This window comes from Schistocerca piceifrons, chromosome 2 (assembly GCF_021461385.2).
Source record: "Schistocerca piceifrons isolate TAMUIC-IGC-003096 chromosome 2, iqSchPice1.1, whole genome shotgun sequence".
In the NCBI taxonomy this organism is placed as follows: domain Eukaryota; kingdom Metazoa; phylum Arthropoda; class Insecta; order Orthoptera; family Acrididae; genus Schistocerca; species Schistocerca piceifrons.
Window position 1 is genome coordinate 348,666,610 of NC_060139.1, and position 26,389 is coordinate 348,692,998.

The following is a 26,389-nucleotide window of genomic DNA, read 5'->3' on the forward strand; positions in this document are numbered from 1 at the left end:
CTTCGATTTACTCGTACTACAGTGAAATGCATACTCTGAAAATGTCTTCAGTTGCAATGAGATCGATTGGAACAATTAGAAGCGATGAAAGTAAATGATGGAGCGAAGTAAATGCAGTTTCAGCAAAGTACATGCAATTTCTGACAAGATTCTTCCGCATCTGCAAGCAGTTGAACGCTTCCCAAATAAGTTGGCTGCTTCCTATGACTCAGCTTTTAATGAGGTTGAAATAATCATCAAACACATAGCTCGCATCTTGGGATCAACATTTACACACGCTGCACTAGAAAATTTGATTCATACGCAAACCTCTGCTCACATATCGTATGACTGATCGTATTTCTGGACAGCTACTTTTATTTTGTACCCGAGGTAGGGAATAACATCAGCTTTCTTTCACATGCTAAAGCTGTAAATGGTACTTCAAGAAGACGACAGTTCATTGGTATTGTCTTCACGGCTTTCTCCAAACTGGAACCTTGAACGGAGATGTGTTCTGAACAGCATTGGACGCTGGACTGAGAAATGTGATACACTTTTCCTGGTCTTCAAAAACCTTACGATGCTGGATTTAATTTTTCAGGCTAATTTGAAAACATGAGTTGGTCAAACGCTCAAGAAAGACACTGATGTCCCAAAAGCCACCATGATCACTGTAGTTTCGTCTCTTGCTGAAGATGTGCTGTAGAGAGAGTGATGATGTTTGAGTACAGGATACACGGAAATAAACTGATAAAGGAATAAACTTCTTAGTTAGAACGTAAGATCAACCACTACACATTCTACCACACCAATTACAAGTTATGTTACTGAATAGTGAAGTTACACCTCATCTTTTGCAGTTAAATGTATCCAGTAATGCGAGACGGCAGTACGAAATCGAATATCCCTTTATTTCTATGATTGTAGTGCACATGGTGACGTGATACTAATGCCTTTTCTACAGCGGATGTAGGCATCACATACAAAAGTATCAACAACAAACGAACAGAAGAACGACTTACGGCAGGCCTCCTATGTACAGCGGTAGATCCAGATTGAGCTCGTTTAATGGCGCTCCAGACATACCCGTTGCGGTGGGGCCGTCATCAAGCTGCAGTGTGCCCTCTCGGTCCATGTAGCTGACCTTCACCGAGTGCCACTGATTCAGAGTTATTCTGTTTGTAGTACTGCAAACAAAGGCACAATATCAGGAAGCGACACTGTAGCAAGCACAGGATACAGGTAGTTTTAGAGCAAAATGTTTCCTTATTTGAGTTTGTTAATTTTGCTGTCTTATATAACATACAATACCCGGCACTACAGTACATGGCACACCGATTTCTGATTACGTTACATTCTGAACTAGCCGTGTTTCTTAAATAATACAACGTAAGAACTCGCTGATATAACCTTTAAGTCATTAAAGCAGTGGCTAGCACACTGGACTCGCATTCCGGAGGACGACGGTTCAATCCCGCGTACGACCATCCTGATTTAGGTTTTCCGTCATTTCCCTAAATCGCTCCAGCCAAATGCCGGGATGGTTCCTTTGAAAGGGCACGGCCGAGTTCCTTCCCCGTCCTTCCCTAATCCGAAGAGACCGATGACCTCGCTGTCTGGTCTCCTCCCCCAAACAATCCAATCCAATCCATATCGTTATTCAGCAGAATTATTTTCAATAACAAAGGTAGACAAAAATAATTAATATCAGTCTGAAAGAAAGAATTGTAATTTACAATATTTCCGTGAAACGTCCCCTTACAAAAATTAACCAGTTACTGAGCTGATAAACCTCTACGTTATTTGATTTTCAAACAGCTGAGGAAAACTGAATGTACTCAGACATTTCTCTCTTTACTTATTCTGATCATCACTAAACTGACACACAATATTTTTTTAACGTAACGCAATCTGACTTTCAATAATCCCTACAAAAGAATGGCCCTGACTAACAATAACCTATACCTTTCATGAATCACGTACCTCAAAAAAATCTTCGTTACTCAAACTACTGCAATACAGCGTGCGCCAATACTGCTAGCTGAATAAAAGATTCTGATATATAGTATTAGAAATTTACTCTTTCTGATGGACACACGTCCACATCGTCGGCTCTCAAAATTCTGCCATCTCTCTCCTCACATCCACCACTGCTGGCGGCTCACCTCCAACTGCGCAACGCTACGCGCTGTTCACATACAGCTGCCCAACGCTACAATAGCGAATATTCTAACAATGCAAACGAGCATAAAAACCTAAACAACAGCCTACTCAGCCTAGTTACAGCCGAAACAAATGAACCAACAATCACAAGTAAATGGTGTCGATCAGACCATGAGGATTTTCTTTTTTTTTTTTTGTTGTTGTTTTGTTTTGATGATCAGCTATGTGGACAATGTTTTCATTTTTTTCATTTTAAGGACGTTTTCAGTAGCTATGTAACTCGAAACAAAGTCATTTTCTTTGTGGGTCTTAGCCATAAAATTTTGGATTTTTTTCACATTGCTTTATATTTTACTGATATGGCTCTTAATTACGGAGAATAGCAATTATGGATTAACTACAAAGGTTGCCCTTAATATTAGGATTGATTTTAATACGACAGTGCTTCGTTACGTGCGGTACTGCTGTGAGTGGTATGGGCCTTCCTCCACCTTATAACGGCGTTTCCGAGCCAGGAATAGAGATGAAGGTGAAAACGCAAAGTTTATTGTGTAATCCAAATTAAAACGAAAATATTCGGTGTTTCGTTCAGTGTTTCGTCCATGATGTTCCGATTATACAGTCTAAAAAGGGAGACATTCATAAATGCTTCAATAATGCCTTTTACAAAGAAATGTTGTAAAACTTTATAGTGTAAACTGCGTCGGCTGATAACGACAGTAAATTTTTGTAGACAATACAAATTCTAATCATAAATGCATTAAAATGTGAGTGATAACTGACTATGATATCTATAAATAATTGCCACAAGACACTTCTCAGTACATTACTCTAGTTCACTGTTAATATAATATTCGCCTGGTATAGTTACAAGATCACCTACACAGTTTATCATATTTCTAGTATAGCTCCAACTAAAACAATCTACCTTAAAATGGAGAACTCTTTCCAGATCAACTACTAATCAAATGGTTCAAATGGCTCTGAGCACTATGGGACTTAACATCTGAGGTCATCAGTCCTCTAGAACTTAGAACTACGTAAACTTAACTCACCTAAGGACATCACACACATCTATGCCCGAGGCAGGATTCGAACCTGCAACCGTAGCGGTCGCGCGGTTCCAGACTGAAGCGCCTAGAACCGCTCGGCCACAGCGGCCGGCAACTACTAATCCACACATGCTGTAGTCTGATGTAGATCTGTGAGTATTAGTTACTTATTATATCGATAATACGATTGTGATTAAGTTAAATCATGATAACAAGAAATGAAACGAAGGTTATATTTTGCTAGTTCAAGTCATTCATACATCAGTAACAAGACTCGGGAATAGTAGTACCTGCCTTCAGTTGGGATTATCTGTTAAAAGATCTAAAGCAGATGCGGTAAGTTCGACTGATACATAAACTTGATGAAGAGGCACAATTAACAATTTATGCAAACTGATTCATATTCTTCTGTTTTCTCTTAATTAAATTTTACTACTTTTAAATAGAATTAATTTTTCTCATATTATGAATAAAACATTTGCTGTAAGTTTAAAAAGAAAAATGGTCAACTGTTTACCTACACTGTTTTTCCTGGACCACTGCCAAGTTCGAAGTGGAACTGCACGTAGCCACTGACAAGAACTAGGGCTATATAATCGCCCTTTCCATCCAGTCTTTGACCGCTGTACAAGAGCACACCATCCACCGCTCTTGTCAGAAACCACAGTTCCATAGCAAAAGCCTTGCCGACACCTTCCAGCCTAGGAAGCTCTATGAACGAGTTCCCATCAAATTCTGGCACAAATGCTTCCTGATTTTCGGCATCAACTGTGGAAGACAGGCCCTATAATTAAGTTAGATTCAGATGAGTATCACATACTGTACACAAAAATGTTTTTGAATAGTAATAAATAGAATTGTTTTATTGTAAACTAATTGAGAGCAAGTTCAATAGTACAGATACTGAATAAAACATCTCATAATGGCAGAGAATTAAACTAAATCTTTCTTAGGAACTCAGTACTAATTAACTAATACGAAAGAGAGTTGTACACTATTGATATTAAATACGGAAACGTATCCTCAACTGCTGAGAACATTCTTTATGATAAATGTCGATCGTTAAAACTACTGGCACATATCTAAATAGTACAGAAATACTTAAACAATACAAACCATAATTATATGTAATTTAACACTATCTAAATTATTACGTGTCAGAGGAGAGATTATTACTAACTACCACACAGTGGACAAGAAACAATAACGGAAACAGTAAAGGACACAGCAGTTACTGAAACGTAAGCGCCGTCAGGCTTGGCTAACCCTTGGATTGGTGACTGTTCAAGTCTGACGAGCGCTGTTAACAAGCAGAGTGCACTTCACCGTAGTGATGCTAACTGAGGAGCTACTGGCTGAGAAGTGGCTGCTCTGGTCACGGAAACGGACAACTAACATCAGAGTGGTGTGCTGATTACATGCCGCCTTATCCGCATACAGTAACGCCTTGGCTGAGGATGACACGCCGGTCGGTCGGTACCATTGGGCCTTTCAAGGCCTGATCGGACTGAGAGAGATGCGTTATCTGTCTCGTCATGTGAACCTCTGTTTCTGCTTTCGACAACTTCAAAATCATATGTAGTGTATTTAACTCAGTAACCATCCACCGAATGTTCTACTCACAATAGACGCTCGCAAGTGAACGTTCCTGTCAGTAAACCAAGAACCGATGCTGTCTACGAGCGGAGCCTAGGATTGATCATCTCCAGTATTTCGGTCTAACATTACTCCATATAATCGTTCACAGTCCGCATCACAGTATCTCCGCCAAAATTACGGAGTGAAATACACTTAGGCTTCACATACGATGCCTTCATACTTTGGAAGGTAGGCGTTCAGCGATAACAAATAACGAGGCGCTTAATTCATCATACACTTTACTGCGTCAGCCGCTGTGATAACACTGCAGTACGCGATTACCAAGCTATACAGTTGAACAACAGTTAATACAAAGCTCTCGGTACTTCAGCCACGTCAAATCAGAGTTGAAACGTAAAGTTGAGAAGATAATTACCGTTGTTAGAGAATAAAAATCCGACCAGAAGTGTGTGCCTTGGCGTCAGCCTTGTTTGAAACAGATACATTTTGTGTGACTTGCGGGGGTGAGCAATCCTTTCAATTTAACACCATTTCGGCGACTCGGGTGACAATTCCGCTACCTAATATACCAAGCATCTTCTCATATGGCCGCTCTAGACATTTCCACCCAAAAAAGGTCAGTTAGTCACTAGAATCGGACCCAGACCTCAGCATGAGATGCCAGTAACGACAGCCGCGTCTTCTTTTAGACAACGGTGGTGGATTATAATTTTACTAGCAAGGGGCTTGCAACTGGTACGAGCTGTTCTTTTGTAGCGAATCGTAAAAGAATTACATTAAGTGTTTGTTAGCAAATTGGTCACTGTTGCACGAAATATGTTCGGCAATTAGTTCAACTGGTTCATTCTCAATCCTGACTTACTGATGCTGCACTCGAAGTGCCTGATGTTAATAAGAAACATCAAAACGAAAATAATGCTTTATTAAGTGATCGCAGATGACTGTCACAAATAACATGTGCCTGCTTAGCAAGCCAGAATAAATTTACGGAATAGGTTTATCAGAATTTGGATTTGATGGGGATGCTATTTTGAACATTTTTCAACATGGAAGCAACTTCTCAGAAAACTCCTGAAGTTTTAAAATGTCTATTTAGACAACGAAATACAAGCAGTAGGTAATGTTTTCCTACTACAGTTTGGTCACAACCGTAACTGGGGAACTCGCACACTGGAATGAAACAGTCTTTTTTTTTTTTTTTTTTTTTTTTTTTACGAGAAAATCAGCTTAAAGTAAAAGTACTTTCACGATGCGTGCTACTATAATTGTATTTGACGTCAGTTCCAGGAACTCCAGCAGAGACTGACATACATTAATTACTTTCTTTGTCGTTACCATTATTTCTTCTCCCACGAACAATAATACGAAGTATGAATATGGAACGAAAACAGTCTTTTCAAAGAACTCCTAACGGTTCAAAATAATACAAAAGAGAAAGAGGTGCAATGGCACAGATGTACTCAACAACCATCAATGAATACTAGTTTTCTAATGGGTAATTTGTTGGAGTTTATACTTTTCTCTCGGCCAGTTTCGATTGAAAAAATCTACAATTTCATTTTGGCATCGTGGAATATTCCCGCTTCAGCTGTTATAGCTTCATGGAGTTCTGATAGATAGCATCGCTGAATGTGGTCTTCAAAATGACGCGGTTTAAGGCGCTACAGTCAAGGATTGTGCGGCTGGTCCCGGCGGAGGTTCGAGTCATCCCTCGGGCATGGATGTGTGTCTGTTTGTCCTTAGGATAATATAGGTTAAATAGTGTGTAAGCTTAGGGACTGATGACCTTAGCAGAGCAGTTAAGTCACATAAGATTTCTGCCGGCCAGAGTGGCCGAGCGGTTAAAGGCGCTACAGTCTGGAACCGCACGACCGCTACGGTCGCAGGTTCGAATCCTGCCTCGGGCATGGGTGTGTGTGATGTCCTTAGGTTAGTTAGGTTTAAGTAGTTCTAAGTTCTAGGGGACTTATGACCACAGCAGTTGAGTCCCATAGTGCTCAGAGCCATTTGAACCATTTGAACATAAGATTTTTCACACAGCTGAACATTTCAAAATGACTTCCGTAATGGACGGCCGTTCCTAACAGAGAACTGCCACTGACTTTCTTTTGATGGAAAACCAGAACTTGGCAGATATTCATAGGTGCTTGCAGAATGTGAACGAAGACCTAGTAATAAACCAAAGCACGTTAGTCGTTGGGTGAGGCGTTTGTCATCAACGCAACAAGGTCACGCAAACGTGTTCGATCTCCCGCATGCTGCCCAACCGCACACAGATATGAGTCATGCAATGTTGGAACGTGCGGACACTCTTACTCGAGATGATCAACAGATCAAATTCAAACACGTCACTGCACAACTGGACGTCGCTGCCTGTAGCGCCGACACAATGGTCCACCAGTCTGAGTACTCAAATACGTGTGCCTGCTGGTTTCTTGCCACCTAACAGAAGACCATACAGGTCAACGAGTTTGGTCCAATGAAGGATGCACTCCGTGGGCAGCAGTTCGTGAATGATTGGGAGGTCATTGATGCAGCAAGACGTTGGCTCGACTTCGAACAGTAGAGTGGTATTGTGCGGGCTTGCAGGCCTTCCTAGTAAGGTTTCCTCAGGCCATCACATTCAATGGATATTATACTGAAAAATATGATTTTGTAGCCGAAAGAGTGGAGAATAATAGGGAGTATGGCGAATTGTTATCCTGAATAAAACCAACTCGCTTCCAGAACAAGAATATGTTGCATACTTATTGAAAGCCCATTTGTTGGATCCGTGGAGCACTACTACCGTAATGTTAGGTTCCTCACCGAAAATATTCAGAGTTTCTGTCTCTTCAATCCTGCCAGCGTCCAAATGTTTGAAAAAGTTCCTTCAGCCACAACAAGTGTAGTTTCCCTTTGGAAGATTTATATGTACGACCGAGTGAGTAGGCACAGTTGTTTAGACACTGGACCCACTTTGAGGAAGAGAAAGCCCCATACAGTCATCCAGATCAACGTTTCTGAAGTTTTCCCATCTTTTCCACATTGGCCTCCTCCTGCGCCGTCTCTAAACACGTTGTTAATGACCGATCGCTAAACCCTAAACTTCTTTTTTCGTTATGTGAACTGCGGCCATAATGTATGCATTCATTATACGAGTTACAACACTATGCAGCACTGCATTTGAAACTTCCTGGCAGATTAAAACTGTGTGCCCGACCGAGACTCCAACTCGGGACATTTGCCTTTCGCGGGAAAGAGCTCTACCAACTGCGCTACCCAAGCACGAATCACGCCCCGTCCACACAGCTTTACTTCTGCCAGTACCTCGTCTCCTACCTTTCAAACTTTACAGAAGCTCTCATGTGAACCTTGCACAACTAGCACTCCTAAAAGCAAGGATATTGCGGAGACATACTGGCAGAAGTAAAGCTGTGAGGACGGGGCGTGAGTCGTGCTTGGGTAGCTCAGTTGGATAGCCGGCACGGTAGCTCAGCGTGTTCGGTTAGAGGGCTGCGTGCTCTCTGCAATAAAAAAAAAAACTGAGTCAAGGAACCAACGATCAATTTGAACGGATGTCTTGTGACGTCCGCCCCGACCAAACGCAACGAACTATATCGAACAAAATGAGTAAAAAATAAAAGTTGGTACAGTAATTGCCCGCGAAAGGCAGATGCCCCGAGTTTGAATCTCGGCCCGGCACACAGTTTTAATATGCCAGGAAGTTTCACATCAGCGCACACTCCGCTGCAGAGTGAAAATCTCATTCTGCAGCACTACATTTGCTTGAAAATACGGTTTCCTTTTCTCGACAGATGGATGATTAATAGTAATAGCAAGTTCTCTAATGTTAAAGATTCTTTAATTTGTTTAATACTCACAGTCATAGCAGGGAAGTTTGATGCTTGTCGGTCCACAGTTGCATGTAAAACCTCCTTCAGGTGACACTTCGCACCATGATCCAGCCACACAAGGGCTCCAAGCACATGAGTTGGTTTTGCTCTCACAGTACGGACCTGCAGAACACAGAAAACCAGTGTTTGACCGATATTGCAAAACTTAGAGGTACTTGATATTCTGTGATGCGGAATGAACAACTAAAAATTTCTTTACGGTAACACAATGTTTAGTATAGTGTATTATCACTTTCTGGTGCATAATTTAGTTATGCGTTTGGCGTTGCAGAGTTTAGCGCTCGGTGGTGCAGTGGTATGAGGGCACACTGTCTGAAAACATTCTATAAATTCAAATAAGAATTTTATAAAACGTGATATATAAAGAGTGATTATAATTAAAGATAAACTTTCAGAACGCTGTAGAAATAACACCAATGGTCGGAATGACGTCAAATTGCAACGGAATATTATCGGAGAAGGGGGAAAACGTGTGGTAGAAGAAAAAAATAGTGTGTGAATTGATCAATAGATGACGCTATATCTGTCAGAATACATAAATGAAACCACCTGTCATGGGCACGACTCAATGAAGTTGGTGTAAACACGCCGGTTACACAGCTTTTCCTCCTTTCACGTCTGCGTCGTTCGCCATGACTGTCTCGATGCAGGATCGCGCTCTGCTTACAAAGCTGTATTATAAGAATTATGACTGTCCACTCTTCACTCTGCAGAAGTTCCGGACAATGAAGAATTTGAAAAAAGGTGTTGGTCCGGTAACTGCTGTGAGTCTGGAGAAAATGATTCAGAAATTCGAAAAGACGGGTTCTTTTGGTGTGTAACCTGGCAGAGATAGGAAATACATGGATTTGACATCAGTGGAAGTAGTGGCCACAGCAATGCAGGAGGAGACGAGTGGTGGTGTGCAAACGTGTAGTGCACGGAGAATTGCCCGAACACTGGACATACCCGAGAGCGCGGTGCGTAAAATCCTACGAAACATCGTTCTTTGCTATCCATTCAAAATCACCCATGTGCACGAGTCGCCTCCTTCTGACCTGCCAGCAAGAGAGACACAGAATTGCTCGCATGGAAGTGGACATTGATTGGCCTTGGAAGATTTTGGGGACAGACGAAGCACACTTTCATCTGACAGGATATGTCAATACACAGATTGTCGAATATGAGCAACGGAAAATCCACACGCAAATCAATCAGTACCACTTCATCCTGGAAAAGTCACTGTGTGGTGCAGGTTTACGGCATCATTCATCAAAGGGCCCTATTTTTTTTAAGAGACAGGAGCTTCTGGTCCTGTTACCTGTACCGTCACTGGCAAGCGCTATGAGTGTCTTTTGTGTAAAAATGTCATTCCAGCTCTCCAAAAGCGTGGATCTGTGAATGGGATCATTTTTATGCAAGATGGCCCACCTCCGCACATTGAAAATGCAGTTAAGCAGCTGCTGAAGCGCAATTTCAGAAATGCTAGAATTATCAGCCACTACTTCCTTACAACCTCACCATCCCGATCACCTGATCTTAATCCGTGTGGCTTCTGGCTGTAGGGCAATCTGAAAGATGTTGTGCCCAGTGTTCTGATTGCAAACTTAGCTACATTGAAAGCATTCACTGCGTAACACATTCTGAAAGTGAACCTGGAAACACTTCGATCAGTTGTGGAACATGCTGTATCTCGATTTCAACTTTGAAATTAGTAATCCGATTTGATTTTGACTGATGCTTGTTATGTGGTTTTTGGTCTCAGGACTGTTAAAAACCGATGTGATTGATGCTTTTTAGGCGGTTTTTTAGCCTCAGGACAATCAAACACCTATGTGAGTGATGCTTTTTATTCTGTTTTTGTCCTCAGGACAATTAAAAACCGATTTTCCCATCCGATGTGGTATGACCTTGCCATGGTGGATGGTTGTAACTATAAGTGTCACACCTGTACACCCATGCACTCTGAATAGTACAGTTTGTTTAACGACGAACGTACACCTTAGGCATTGTTGTATAATTCATTTGTCATTTGTAGTCGACCACTATTAAATTATGATGCTTTCAGCGCTATCTATTGCTACATTTTGTAACTATTTATTTTTCTTCTCCCAAACGTTTTCCCCCTTCTCCGATAATAATCCGTTTGTGTGTAATGTATCGTCTATCAAACTTTGTCTGTCAACTTGTGGAACACGCTATATAGCATGTTTTTTCGTGTGTTTAGACAGTTTGTGGTTTGGCATTGGTAATAACGTGTCCATTGAACGCTGTAGTGTAGTGTATATGCATTCCTATAGGCAATGTGCAAAAGCTGCTTATTATCCATTTCAATAGGAGCATAAACAGCGTGCAGTAGGAATGCTTGTCCTTTTTGCAGAGAACGCATTTGCAATGACTCTTCGTACTCACAGCGCACAGCACAACCACACAGATTTATTCTTCCTCAGTCTCCGACTCCTTATTCTAGAGTCATGAAAGTAGTGTAGCTATTTATACTTCATTCGATATTATCATGGACCATGGTGAGATTGAATTAATTGAAACCAATTGTGAATCCGATCCTCAATGTCTGACAAAATAGTGAAGTACACACGAGGCATGCTCGGGTGGCAGTGCAACTTGGTATGTAAGTGATCAGAACTGCGTTACTCTAAGACAGATGAAACTACCACCAGAGTTTTAGTATTGTTGCTGTAATGTTTCTGCCACGCCTGGTAGGTGCATAAGCCGAATGAACAGTGTCAGGTGTTGAGTGATCACTGTGAGGAACACTGAGATGCTACATACTCGTATGTGTCAGCGTTATCAGCCCGTGACTGAGTTTGAAAAGTGCGTCACTATGGGTCTCTTATTGACTGCCTGGTCGAATCGCGCAATGTCCAGGTTAGAGGGACATTCGGATTTGACAGTGATCTGATGTTGCACTACATGGGAACTTGAGGGCAGTCATTCGTCGCCTTGGTTATGATTGACCACATCTGACCTCGACATCATGGACTCGTTCCGGGTATATTTTAGACGTGTGGCGTGTTGCCATATCTTGCTGGAAGAAGCATTACTGTCATTCTTATTCAGGGTTGTGCACAAAATCTGTCAATAATTTCAGTTTATGTAGCCGTGTGGAGGATAGTGTCAAATCGGTTCCATGATGTGCGTTCCTCTTACAGCGTACCAAACGCCGATTTTTTCGTCATGGAATGGTTGCTGACACAAAATATTAGGGTTCTCCGTTGCTCTGTACTTCGTGAATTCACGTGACCGGAAAGATGAAACTACGCTTAATCACTCATGATATAATGGAAAGTATCTAACAAACCATCGTTGATGTTATTCAAAAGCCACGTGCATTAATCTATACGTTTCAGATCGTCATCTTCCCGTAATTGCTACACAACCGTCAATCGATATAGCTTCATTCAAGACTTTTCAATATCCGCTGGCAACTCCCCCTACGTACATGCACCTTTTGGGACAGTTTATCTATAGACTACTTTGCGCTCTGAATAATTCTTCGGCGGATGTCTGCATTAACTTCTGGTATGCGAGCCGAGGGCATTATTTGTCGTATTACATTTTACACAGATCTTTATGTGCGCCAATTCTTGTCAAACTCTGTACTGCTATCTTTGCTGGTATTCCTCTGTCCTGACCCCGAAAATTTCACGAGTTTCCTTAATCGAACCTGTTTTCACATACGCTTCCACAATTTTAATTCTCTCTTCTATCGAGAAAGTCATTTCGCAGACCGCAAAGAGAAACGTCTAACTTCGCTAATGAAATAAACTGCAACGCTGACAGAAGAATGCTAACAATCGATTATTGTATAAAACTGTCCGTTGTTGTAGCTGTTTATTTCAGAAGTCGAAATATTGTAATCGCATTTAGAGGGGTGGGGGGGCTACTTTTAACAGCGTCACCCTGTATTTCACACCAGGCTTCGCAGTGAAGTGATTATCTGAATGCAATCTGCTCGCACAGGGCGGCAGAGCACCTCACTGCAGGCACATGCAGCATTTCCAGTGGGCAAGGACGCTCTGGATAAAGATAGTCTGGGACTTACTGAGAAAGCTATTCCCAGCAATATTAAGCGCAAATTTCACAGATTTTTCGTTGGGTTCAAATATCAGTGGGCGTAGTTTGCATATATTAACTTCCAGGTCCTCTTGGAAATATCTTTTTCAACATAACGCCCCCCTTTTACAAGGAATTCGATTAGTGGAAGCAGAAAATAGTCAATTCTGATAATGTAAGAGAATCGCTGAAAAATATTGTCTGCAAATGAATTTATCGGAACATCTGGGAGCTCGCAAAATCGAGAGTCAGTGGACAGACGCTGGCATGATCCAAGTGGTGCGGAAGGGAATCAAGTCGGAAGTGAATTATGATAAAGTTCTTTGCCAGTACGAAAAACATTGAAAGATTTCGCAAGTGCTTTCCCGCGGGCATGTGTGGAATTCTGCATACTCTTGTAACGTATTACTAAGTTTATGACGTTTCTCATCGACTCATATACGTTATCTCGCATTTCCAGCTGCTTCTCTCACACAAATAATGATAAAAATTCAGAAATTCAGGGTCGCCACCAGCCCAAGCCCTTCCTAACAATTTAGAAGAAAACGGAGCTGGAAAATTATTAGTTTAATTACTTTAATAATTTAATTACTAGTACGCAAATTTCTTTAAGCACCCAGACAAATAACACTCCATGTCGTGCATGAAGCAACTTGTTTAATTCAGGAATGGAAATCAGAGTAAGGGGGTAAGATCGACACGAAAGAAGTTATCTTTCACGTAAATTATTCATTGTAACTAAATATTTGGTTGCACATGCTAACTACACATAACTGGTGTCTGACTCGCAATATTTAAGTAAGAATTACGTGAGAATGAAACAGAGCACAATTTAACTGCAGCAAGAAGAAACACAGAAGACGGAGGTAGGAGACAATTATACTATCATCTCCTTTGCATTAATACCATAAAAATATCTAAGTGAGATTTGCATTACGAATCTACGCATGCTCTATTCTGGACAGAGGTTTAACCAATACACAAGGCTGTGCGATAATTATTTAACATACTGAGTCTGCTGCTTGCATACGGCCGAACTAGAGCACGTGGTGCATTCTGACTCAAACTGTTTTGCTGATTTGTAGAAAGCGCACGAAAGAGCAGATATTCTTGCAGAAATTGTAGCTCATTAAACAAGCAAACTCTTAAAATAAAGCCTATTGCAGTGCCGTGGTGAACCAGAAGGGTCATTGATTACCAAACACGTGGCACAAAATCGACACACAAAGACAAAAGCAATTTCCACAAAATATAAGATTAACAATCATAAAAAAATAACTCGCTTCACACGCTTCAGATAAGCTAAAGTTCTTAAGTATTTCACCAGTTAAACATAACGAAGTCCTAACTCAACCTGATTCCTATCATCTTAAACCCCCGTTAAGAGCTACGATCCGTACTCACCAAGCGTTCACCGAAGAGTGCCCCTTTCTCTTTAGAGATTACCTAGCTCCCCGTGCAGCGGAAGCTACCAGAGGGGTAGCCCTCCGTCACCAACCTCACACACAAAAACAGTCTTCGACACAGCCTTCGACTAAGATGGGTAAACCTCTCTGTTCAGGTCTTGGAAAGCTAAGTTGGTCATCCTGTGCTCTCCTTTGAACGAGAAGCAACGTCGTCTGCTCCCAGAAAACGATGACCAATTCAGCGATTCCCACAAAAAAACCGAAACCCACATTAAAACACACATATAATAATCAATAGGCCCTATTTGAGTGCTCAGTCTTTCTGGAAGAGTTCATGAAATGAGCTAAAATCAGATAGTAAAATGAATAGGTTGTACCGAATTCGACAAGCGTCTTATGAAACGACTTCACAGAGACGTTTCGCTCTGTTTAGCGAGCTTGTTATGAAAGAACACAAAGTGAGTGACGATTGGCTAAGTAGGAGTGTTGGTTAACGAACAGGGTACAATATTCGCCTGTTAATACTGAAAATGAAAACGTCGTTGTTCTTAAGTGTCTTTTTTTCCTCCTTGGCATCCAACAGTTATCTTGTTTGCTGTTTGGAGAAGATTATTAGCGAAGTTACTAGTACCTGGCTGGTGTAGTGAACATTTACCAGTCTGGTGGTTGAAACAGAGAGGCTTTTTGAAGGGGAAATATTTTAACCCGCCTCGTTGTCAATGAAAAGTGGACGACCTTTTTTAGACGCTGTAGTGTAGCAACGCAGAAGATTAATCTGGATCTGCCGAAAAACGTTTCCGAATAAATTGTACGGAGCAATGCACCTGTAAATTTGTTTCGCGTGCCGCACATCCGTAATGGTGCGCGGATTGTGGCCGTTTCAGTTTCAGTTGGAGAGTGAGGGAGGCGATTACCTGTGAACTGCGGCGGGCAGTCGCAGTGGAAGGTGTCGTCGCCGGTGGGAGAGCAGGTGGCGGCGTTCTGGCAGGGCAGGTGGGCGCACGGGCTGCGGCCGCACTGGCGCACGCCGCTAGAGCGCAGAACCAGCGCGCCGCCCTCCTCCAGCACCACCGTCTGCTGGCCCAGCCGCAGTCGCCGCACGCACCCCACCAGCCCGCGGGCCGTGCCCACGTTCTCAAACACCCTGCAAGTACCCCTCATTAGTGCTGCTTGTTACTACTGTTGTAGTGCTCACTTATTCAAGATACTCTGTGCAAGCCTCTTCTCTTCCGCATAGGTACTGGAGCTGCCGAATACTACCGGTGTAAGGGTGTTGGGTTGTTTGGGGGAGGAGACCAGACAGCGAGGTCATCGGTCTCATCGGATTAGGGAAGGACGGGGATGGAAGTCGGCCGTGCCCTTTCAAAGGAACCATCGCGGCATTTGCCTGGAGCGATTTAGGGAAATCACCGAAAACCTAAATTAGGATGGCCGGACGCGGGATTGAACCGTCGCCCTCCCGACTGCGAGTCCAGTGTGCTAGCCACTGCGCCACCTCGCTCGATCCGGTGTAAGGGCTCACCCTCATTCGGCCAATGGTCTTGTTGAAATGGCGGAAAAGTGGAGAGAGTTTCAGGGTATCCTCTTACCCTCGAGGTGCAAAATGCCTCTAAAAGGTGTTAAAGACACGGTACGCGTGTCCACAGGACATACGGCGTCTAAGTGAAAGCATGAGTACTTCTCCATTAGCAAAATACACCATATTAGTTACCTATTCAGATGTCCGAGACAGGGTGCCAAGGAGGAGGCAATCATGCAAAAAAATCCTGATTAGTACAAAAGGGTGGTATCGACGAGTGGGAGCGTAAAATGTCGGAAGTCTGAACGTGGCAGGGAAGCTAGTATACCTGAAAAGGGTGATGCGGAGATTCAGGCTATATGCACTTGGTTTCACTGAAATGGAATGAAGGATTCGTTTCCAGACGAATATGAAACTGGTGTACTAGGAGCAGGATACGTACACGGCACAGAGTGAGTTACTGTCATCAGTGTAGCGATATTGTTGTTCTCATCAGAGTCGACAGAAAACCAACAGTTATAACTACAGTTCTAGTGCACTGTTAATGCCACGAGAAAAGCATGAAGAGGTAAAATAAAATGTAAATGTCGTGTGACTAGGGCCTCCCGTCGGGTAGACCGTTCGCCGAGTGCAAGTCTTTCAATGTGACGCCACATCGGTGACTTGCACGTCGATGGAAATGAAATGATGATGATTAGGACAACACAACACCTAGTCTCTGAGCGGAGAAAATCTCCGACCCAGACGGGAATCGAGCCCGAGTCCTTAGGATTTGTCACGCTGACCACTCAGCTACCGGGGTCGGACAGCATGAAGAGGTAGAAGAAGTATATGGGGATGGTAATCGGTTAATTCGGTATGTAGAGAGAGGTGTTAATTTAATAATCATGGGGGACTGGAATGCGGTAATAGGAGAAGGAACAGGAGAGAGAATTGTGAGAGACTATGGACTTGATAGTAGGAATACGGGAGAAAAAAAGACTAATTGGGATAAGTAGTAAATTTGAGCTAATAACAGCGAATAAACTGTTCAAAATGCACAAAGAGATTTACTTGGAAAAAGCCTCGTGACACGCGAAGAAACCATCTTGATTATGATCAGAGAGAGATTCCAAAATCAGATACAGACTCAGACAACAATTCAATTAGGCGGAGGAACAGCAGAAACAAGATTAGCGATAAACTCAACATCGATATTAGTAGCAACCAACAAATGAATTTATGGAATTTTGCTACTTGGCAAGCAAAATTATGTATGACTAATGTAGCAAGGAGGATATAAGAAACAAGCCATCAGAGGAAAAGAGGACATTCCTGGACGAAAAGGTCTACTAGCATCCAATATCGGTCTTAATTTTAGAAAGAAATTTTTGAGAGTGTATGTTTGGAGCGCAGTACTGTATGGTAATGTTCATGGACGGTGGGAAGATCGGAAAAGAAGAGAATCGCAGCGTTTGAGATATGCATCACATTGAAAATTAGATGACTGAGAAGGTAAGGACTGAGGCGGTTCTCTGCAGAATCGGGGAAGAAAAGAATTTATGGAAAGCACTGACGAGAAGAAGGGTTGAATAACATGGTACGTGTTACAACCTCAGGGAATAATTTCCATGGCACTAGAAGAAGCTATATAGATTAAAAAACTGTGGACGAAGACAAGAGGTTGGAGGACATCCAACAAATAATTGCAGAAGTAGGACGCAAGTGCTGCTCTGAAACGAGGAGATTGAAACAAAGGAGGATATCACGGGCAGCTGCATAAAAAAATGAAGAAGAGACGCGGCAATCTACATGGCTTTGAAGCTGCTTATTGTATGCAAGCCTTAGTATCCCTCAACAATATATAACCCCAACAAACCCCATTATCAAGCAAATGATTCTTCAATATGTGTCCTATCATCCGATCCCTTCTTCAGCAAAATTGTTCAAAAAAATGTACTTTCTCCCATTTCACTTCATTACTTCCTCATTAGTCATCTGATGTACCTTTCTAATGTTCAGGACCATGTTGTAACACTGGAATTCAAAGACTTCTATTATCTTCATGTCTGAACGTACTATCGTCCACACTTCATTTTAGTAAAAAGTTTTCTTGCAGACAAATACATTCAGATTTCCAAAGCATTTTCGAAAATTGTTCGTATACTAATTTTGAAGAAAAAAGAAAGATAGTTGATATCATTTCAGCAGGAACCGACAAGGAATTGAAACTGATGAGAAAAAGAGATGCGCACCCAAGTGACAGTGTACTGGTACTGAACTGGTGACGTATATACAACACACACAGAAAATCGACAAAAACTTTTTTTTTCGTGTCCAAGCCGGTAGCTGATTTACGTAAAGGAATTTGGAACGCTAACTAGCAATAGCTATGTACATATATTTCAAACAATGGTCAATGCAATCATTTAAAAAGTAAGTAAAGCGTTTCGTAGGATTGAAATTAAATTTCTTGTCGTTAATTTCATTTTCTGTCTGGAAATAATTCAATTAAAGTACATGATACTACGAAAAGTGTTTGTAGTAATCAGGCAATAATAGCGTCACATAATTATACCAAACAAACGGGCGTCGAGTTTGAAATTGAAGGTGGTACAGTTGGCACGATTTAAACATTCTATAAGTTTTTAGAAGATTCGTTGCAATAAACAAAGAAGCAACACCTTGTCTCACAGGGTTACTATAGGCTCAAGTCCCTGAAGGAAACAAAGACAAGGGACGGGAAAACAGAATTCAACATAATTTTTCACTGAAGAGATCTCCGTTAGTAAAGTCTGTCTGATTAGACAGGATTGATTAACAATGAAATATTTGTCTTTTAGATGTTTCTCAAACTCTTATTTTATTCAAGCTAAGAACAGACTCAAGTTGTGAAGCTACAAAATACAGTCTTGACAAGTAGCGAGGAGTTAATTTTGTTGTAAACCCAGGCGAGATTTCGTCACGCACCCAGCAATAAAATTACGTCTAGACTAAAAGTGTGAAACACAAAAAATAAATTAATGTAACAGTGACATCTGGGAACCTGAAGATGGCAGCATGATGTCAAGACGTGTGATGTTAACTTGTTTTCTGCAACGAGAAACAAAACATGTCTACAGAACACAAATGTGAATTCTTGTAACAATTGCAGGGTAATATGCATAAATTTAAATGTAGGGTTTTCCTAAGCCACACCTCATCGCCGTCACACCTCGAATGCCAGTGGGTGTTAATGTGTGAATATTAAGTAACACGGTGAGGACAATTCTACCGAAGAATGCTTAAGCTTTCATGGGCATATCAGTTAACTAAAATAAAGGCACTGAGCTGAATCCGAGAGATAAGAAGCCTTTGATACAAAGTGACTAAAGGAAGCTCTGAGCTGTTAGGACTTAACTTGAGACGTGACAGAATCGTCAATTTGGTACTGAAGGGAAGTGTGACAGGCAAAAATTTCAGAGGCAGGCGAAGGCTTGACCACAGTAAACAGGTAAGTGTGGATGTAAGTTACAATTGTCATGCAGGGATGAAAAGACTTGTACGAAACGGAGTACGGTGGAGAGCTACGTGGCACCAGTCTTCGGACTGGATACAATAAATACAATAAAGCAACAAGTGAGTCCCAGCCTGTGAAGTGTTTCAAGCAACGTGGCTACAAAAAGAATTTACAGAAAATAAGGTTAACTGAGGGCGTTGCAGTACAGCATAATGCAGGCAATTGTATAATGTACTGCAACAGGATAATGCATTCAGCTGTTTTATTGATGGTATTTTATTCACATCATTTCGCTTTCTGAATTATACAATTTCTTGTTTAGGCGTGCTTTTCGAAGTTAAACATAAAGGAAACACTGAAGTACATTAACATTTTGAGTACCGGTAGTTTCTGTGTGAAACCACCATTTTAGTATTATTATAATTATTTTATTTTTGAAGTACCGGTACTTTTCTCATGAAACGAGCGATGGTCTTGCAAGACAGAGACATCTAGTGGTACTGCTACAAATGTAATGGACTGTAGGAGTCACTTAACATCGTGCAAAGCAGCAATCGGGGTGGGGATTGTGCTACGTGATGGCAGGAGGTTGTGTCATGGGGTTTTCATGTAGTGATCATATTGAGAAGATCATTAACAGTGAAAGTAATTGTATCTAAACTTATTGTAACTTAAATTCGAGTTTGTACTACTGCTGTTACGAATGATCTCGAAATGAAACCGCTGGAGTAGTAAGTATTTTATAAAATTTTAGGACCGTTTTCGCTTGTTATTAGGACTATAATATGTTTTAGACAAAATGAGTTTATGGAAGTTTCGAGATGTGGGATTTGGTCTAAGATTAATACAAAACTGGCTTCAAATATATCTCATGAAATGATAGATTGTTGAAATCTGGATGTCCAAGAGGTTCCGAAATGAAACAACTTAAAAACAATTTCTTGTTACTTATAATGAAAGCCAATACTGTCAAAAATTTTAAAATTAAAATTTCTATTTAAAGTTTTAGGATTAAAAAGCATAAGCCACCCAAGATGTAGCCACGTCGAAGACTGCTATTGTAAGCATAAAATGTGCCACTTCCTGCGTGATCGCGGTGTGCATTAATCAAAAATGGCTCTGAGCACTATGGGACTCAACTGCTGAGGTTATTAGTCCCCTAGAACTTAGAACTAGTTAAACCTAACTAACCTAAGGACATCACAAACATCCATGCCCGAGGCAGGATTCGAACCTGCGACCGTAGCGGTCTTGCGGTTCCAGACTGCAGCGCCTTTAACCGCACGGCCACTTCGGCCGGCGTGCATTAATCGGAGGTGTACATTAATCGGAGTTCCACGTCTGCCGAAAGAAATCTAAAGCATCAACCTTCAGCTGCTGCACTGTATGTTAGCCTTTATAATGGGTGCACGCACCATCTGTCATATTTTTATGTTTACAGCACTACTACTCATTTTGGAAGTGGTAACGTCTTGGATGGCTTTATGTACTTTACTGTTTCGGTTGAGATGGACGGCTATAATCACGCCTGAAGACGAAATTGAATAAATTCCTGATCGAAATCACGTGAATGGAATACCATAAGTACGTCCGCAGCTCGTGGTCTGACGTTCGCGTTTTCGCTTCCCGATCGCGGGGTCCCGGGTTCGATTCCCGGCGGGGCTAGGGATTTTCACCTGCCTCGAGATGACAGGGTGTTCGTGTTGTCCTCATCATTTCATCATCATTCATGAAAGTGACGAGATTGGGCTGAGCAAAGGTTGGGAATTTGTATGGACGCTGATAACCGCGCAGTTGAGCGCCCTGCAAACCAAACATCATCACCCCCAATACCATACATAAATCAGTTGAATGGATTATGCAGTAACAGCATATAAATCAAATTCGTGTGACGCCCTCCGGCTAAGGTTCGATACATGAAGCTGAGGCACACTAACAGGAGTAACAGCACTTGTTTGGGCTGGGATAGGATCCAGTAGCCGTTTACCTGGAGTGGTTGGTGGGCACGGCGCCGAGGTAGGCGCTGAGCTCGAGGTTGAGCGCGCGCAGCGGCCCCTGGCTCTGGCCCACCACCTCGGGCCCGTCGTCCAGCCGCAGCAGCCCGTCGCGGTGGTAGCGGCGCGCCCTCGCCACGTGCACCCTGCCCAGCGTGACGCGCTCTGCTGACGTCAGCCTCACCGCGCCATTGCCCAGGTTGTACCTGAACTCCACGTGGCTGCAAGTACAGAACAACACGCTACACCTCTCCCTGGATCACGTCCACGAAAGCCCGCCTTTCTGACTTGTATATCGAGACAGAGACGCACTGAAAAACACTACTGGCCATTAAAATTGCTACGCCAAGAAGAAATGCGGATGATAAACGGGTATTCATTAGACAAGTATATGATACTAGAACTGACATTACATTCTCACGCAATTTGGGTGCATAGATCCCGACAAATAAGTACCCAGAACAACCACCTCTGGCCGTAATAACGGCCTTGATACGCATGGGCATTGACTCAAAAAAATGGCTCTGAGCACTATGGGACACAACTGCTGAGGTCATTAGTCCCCTAGAACTTAGAACTAGCTAAACCTAACTAACCTAAGGACATCACAAACATCCATGCCCGAGGCAGGATTTGAACCTGCGACCGTAGCGGTGTGGCGGTTCCAGACTGCAGCGCCTTTAACCGCACGGCGGCATTGACTCAGACAGAGCTTGGATGGCGTGTACAGGTACAGCTGCCCATGCAGCTTCAACACGATACCACAGTTCATCAAGAGTAGTGACTGGCGTATTGTGACGAGCCAGTTGCTCGGCCACCATTGATCAGACGTTTTCAACTGGTGAGAGATCTGGAGAATGTGCTGGCCAGGGCAGCAGTCGAACATTTTCTCTATCCACAAAGGCCCGTACAGGACCTGCAACATGCGGTCGTGCATTATCCTGCCTCAATGTAGGTTTTCGAAGGGATCGAATGAAGGGTAGAACCACGGGTCGTAACACATCTGAAATGTAACGTCCACTGTTCAAAGTGCCGTCAAAGCGAACAAGAGGTGACCGAGAAGTGTAACCAATGGCACCCCATACCATCACGCTGAGTGATACGCCACTATGGCGATGACGAATACACGAATCCAATGTGCGTTCAACGCGATGTCGCCAAACACGGGTGCCACCATCATGATGTTGTAAACAGAATCAGGATTCATCCGAAAAAATGACGTTTTGCCATTCGTGCACCCAGGTTCGTCGTTGAATACACCATCGCAGGCGCTCCTGTCTGTGAACTGTTCATACAGATCGTTGTTGTCTTGCAGACGTACCCATCTGTTGACTCAGGGATCGAGACGTGGCTGCACGATCCGTTACAGCCATGCGGATAAGATGCCTGTCATCTCAACTACTAGTGATACGAGGCCGTTGGGATCCAGCATGGCGTTCCGTATTACCCTCCTGAACCCACCGATCCCGTATTCTGCTAACATTGGATCTCGACCAACGCGAGCAGCAATGTCGCGATACGATAAACCGCAGTCGCGGTAGCCTACAGTCCAATCTTTATCAAAGTAGGAAGGACAATTGCGTACCATCACGTACGCATTTCTCCTCCTTACACGAGGCAGCAAAACAACGTTTCACCAGGCAACGCCTGTCAACTGCTGTTTGTGTATGCGAAATCGGTTCGAAACTTTCCTCATGTCAGCATCTTGTAGGTGTCGCCACCGGCGCCACCCTTGTGTGAATGCTCTGAAAAGCTAATCATTTGCATATCACAGCATCTTCTTCCTGTCGGTTAAATTTCGCGTCTGTTGCACGTCATCTTCGTGGTGTAGCATTTTTAATGGCCAGTAGTGTACAATATTCCCCGATTTATTATCCCCCCCCCCCCCCCAAACAAAAAAAAAAAAAAAAAAAAAAAAACGACGCACCACGAGGGATTTATGCAAACTGGACACAAACAGATAAAATTGTAAACTTTGGCTGCCGATGCGTATGTGTGAGACCGCAGGGCAATTTCACAGCGCACCTGGCGAGGATACCAAGCAGGGGACATGTCGATATCACAGCATAAAATCCTTGCTAATTCATTCCGTGTACTGAACTGGACAGTAACTATGCCTCGCAGACAGGCGCGTGAACAATACACGCATATGGCAGCATTTGAGGGAGGATGTAGGAAGAAGCCAAATGGAGTAGTCGGCGAACGCTCGCCATTTTAATAGCAGCGACACCATCATTCGACGATGTACGCGTGAATGGGTGAACCAAGGCTGAACACCGCGTCAAGAAGGAAGCGGTAGATCTATAGAGACCACAGAACGAGAGCATCGAGCAATGTCAGAGCGGCAGTTGGACAGTATTTAACAAGACATCACTGAGCATCACATCAAACAACTTTGTCAGTCAATGCCAAGCCGAATAATAGCTGGTATAACGGCCATAGGTGGACCAAGCTGGACCCACGCGTTATTGACTTCCTTAATTCGTGACTCTCTTTTTATCCTGAATAAATCATACAACTTTTCCGTGTTGTAGTCACTTGTTTTCTGTGCGTATACATCTCCAGATTTTCGGCCCATTCGGATAATTCCTCCATGGTGCATCATTTCTTCTCTTAGAATCTACTTTGTACTTTGCATCTATGACAGTACACGTGAGACTTATACGTCACTTATCTTCGAATTTCTCATGAAAATGCCGTTTCCCTGTTGAAAGTGCTTCCTGCAAAGGACCGTAGCAAATAAACGAACTCATAGGCAACACAACCAACAGTATTTACGTATCGTGTGCAACACTGCTGCGGGGCCTACCCGATCTGCTTCTTCTTACTATTATTATTAGTGCCATCAGTCATACACCAAGCATTAGCATCCCGCAGTCTTTCAGTTTCTGATATTTCAGAAGTAAGAAGTACAGCAATCAAGTAGTTTACGAATAATAAGTCAGTGTGAACATTTTAACTTGATCGATTTGAAATTGGGGTGCAAGTTATGGGCGAAACAAGTGTTGCTAGGGAGAAGAGTGGTGCAGTGGAAGCGTGTTTTGTGGCGAGTGGATTGTTAGCTTTCGTTTCTAAGAATGAGTTGCAGGAGGCACTCTTGACGTACCGAGAATTATTTCATTATTCTGTAAGAAAAGATTAGAAATTAGCAGTAAAAATGTTTCATTGACTCATTAGCTCGTAGTTTATTAAAACACCTAAGAAAACGAAACGTCATTTACGTTCCGTAATAGTGAAAATAAAATTGCCGAAAGGCATACACTCTCCATCCATGTTCCTGCGATATTTTAATGACTTTTTTTATTTTAATTTGTTGTTTATTTCATCTCCCTCCCCAATACTCGCCCGCCCCCCTTATCTACAGCTGGCTGATAGCAGCCATAGTGTTGCCCTTAAGCCAAACGATGTTAAAAAATATAAAAATCGTTGTTTAATGTTAAAAGGTTAAAATAATGGGATTAAATTTGAATTAAAATTTACATTTAAAAAGACAGGTGGCGAAAAATTAACGTAATACAGGAATAGCGCTGGTATGGCTGGTGCTAAAAGGAGCTGATGCTAAATGATGCTAAACTTACCGAAAACTGACGAGTCTTTTGAGGTCACCTCGGAGACATTACGAACAATATACATTTATGGATCTCCACGTCTGGGAACGGTTGGGAAAATGGGGTGTGAGAAGCTCGATGTACTGCTGGAAAGTGTGTGATGGATAAGTGAGGGTCGGCACACAAAGGAGTAAGTGGACAGAAAGATGGTGATGGGAGGGGGGGGGGGGGGGGGGCGAGCGAGGGGGGAGGGAATTGGAGCCGTAATCTGCGCACATGACTACTCAGAACCTCACAATGAAGTGTTTAGCACAGGGTTCATTGACCCACTTATAGATTATTTCTCTACCATTCAACTCTGGAATATCAAGTGAGACTGACGCTGAAGGGATTAACTCCAATCGTAAACCGATTTCACCAGTGGCCAATTTCTATGAAATAGTGTTCGCAGACTACATGCAACAACAATGTTTTGTCTCGAACTATCAACTAACATCTTTGTTTCCGTGCTTCAATCCACCATTTTCAGCCTTAACTGACGCTGAGGGGGTTTACTCCAACTGCATACCCGATTTCATCAATGGCTTCCAACCATCAACTGGCAACTGAAGTTAGCAGTTGATGGTTGAAGATACAGCATCGTTGTTAGAGGTTGTCAGCGAAAACAAATTAATATATGTTAGCCACTTATCCCTTCAGCATCAGTTAAGGACTTAAAAATGGTGTACTGGTAGCCAGATAATAAATAATTCCGTAAGGAAGGCTGTAAGTGTTCCATTTTATTACATAAGTAAACGGCAGATGTCCCTCAAACCTCCAATCACGAAAATCGACATAAAAAAACATAACTCTTTCAGTCCGAGCTGTGATTTTTCTTGTTTTATTATGATAACCAGTTCCCCCTTCACAGGTGGAAGTCAGTAAAGTACTTTCCCATTCGGAGGAGAAAGTTGTGATTGAAATTTCGAGAAAAAATACCACCGCAACGAAATCACCTGCGTTGTAATGAGTGCCACGTCAGTTCGCTTATCATATCCGTGACACTCTCTATTCTATTTCGTGATTTTACAAAATGAGCTGCCCTTCTTTGAACTTTTTCAACGTTCTCCGTCAATCCTATCTTGTAAGAGTCTCAGTCCTTCAGAAGAAGCGGACAACCGCAGTGTAGGTATGTTCTGCAGCGGATGTTTTGTATCATCTAAGTATTCTGCCAATAAAATGCAGTCTTTCTTTCGCCTTAACCGCTACATTTTCTATTTGATGGTTTAAAATGATATGGAGACTGAGATTATAGGTGGTAGGAAGGGTGGATATCACTATGGTTTCTGGATCAGAGAGAGGGAGCCATGTGACGTTTGCTTGGGAGAGTGTATGGACGGAGTGGAGGTCTTAGCTCTGACCTGAACGAAGCCCGAGATTGGAGAATTCACGGGATATATAAAATCTGCGATGATGTACGAAAATTTGATTGGAAGGAACACTTTACCAACTGATAGGGTATGCTAGTAGGAGAGTAGTAGGAGAGTGATACGGAAAGTGAGATTCAGGGACAGCGTTCAACGACTTTTATGGAGTCGAAAAATTTGGATGGGCATAAGGTACAAGCTACACCGGCAAACTTGATATATAATACTTGTGTCTGTGTAGAGGATGGTGGAAGGATGCAATCTCTGTATAGGATCTGTTAATTATTTTATTA

The 26,389-nt window shown here is 42.5% G+C and overlaps 1 protein-coding gene across 1 annotated transcript in view; it reads right to left on the minus strand.

Moving 5' to 3' along the window:
- Positions 1 to 26,389, minus strand: part of LOC124775375 (agrin-like) — a 183,239-nt gene that overhangs the window by 24,256 nt on the left and 132,594 nt on the right. Inside the window, exons 7-11 of the mRNA XM_047250209.1 lie at positions 21,136 to 21,363; positions 15,066 to 15,295; positions 8,660 to 8,794; positions 3,719 to 3,965; positions 1,005 to 1,169 (exon numbers count right to left, since the gene is read on the minus strand). Of these exons, the coding sequence (XP_047106165.1) occupies positions 1,005 to 1,169; positions 3,719 to 3,965; positions 8,660 to 8,794; positions 15,066 to 15,295; positions 21,136 to 21,363 (1,005 nt within the window). The remainder of the gene's footprint in view (positions 1 to 1,004; positions 1,170 to 3,718; positions 3,966 to 8,659; positions 8,795 to 15,065; positions 15,296 to 21,135; positions 21,364 to 26,389) is intronic.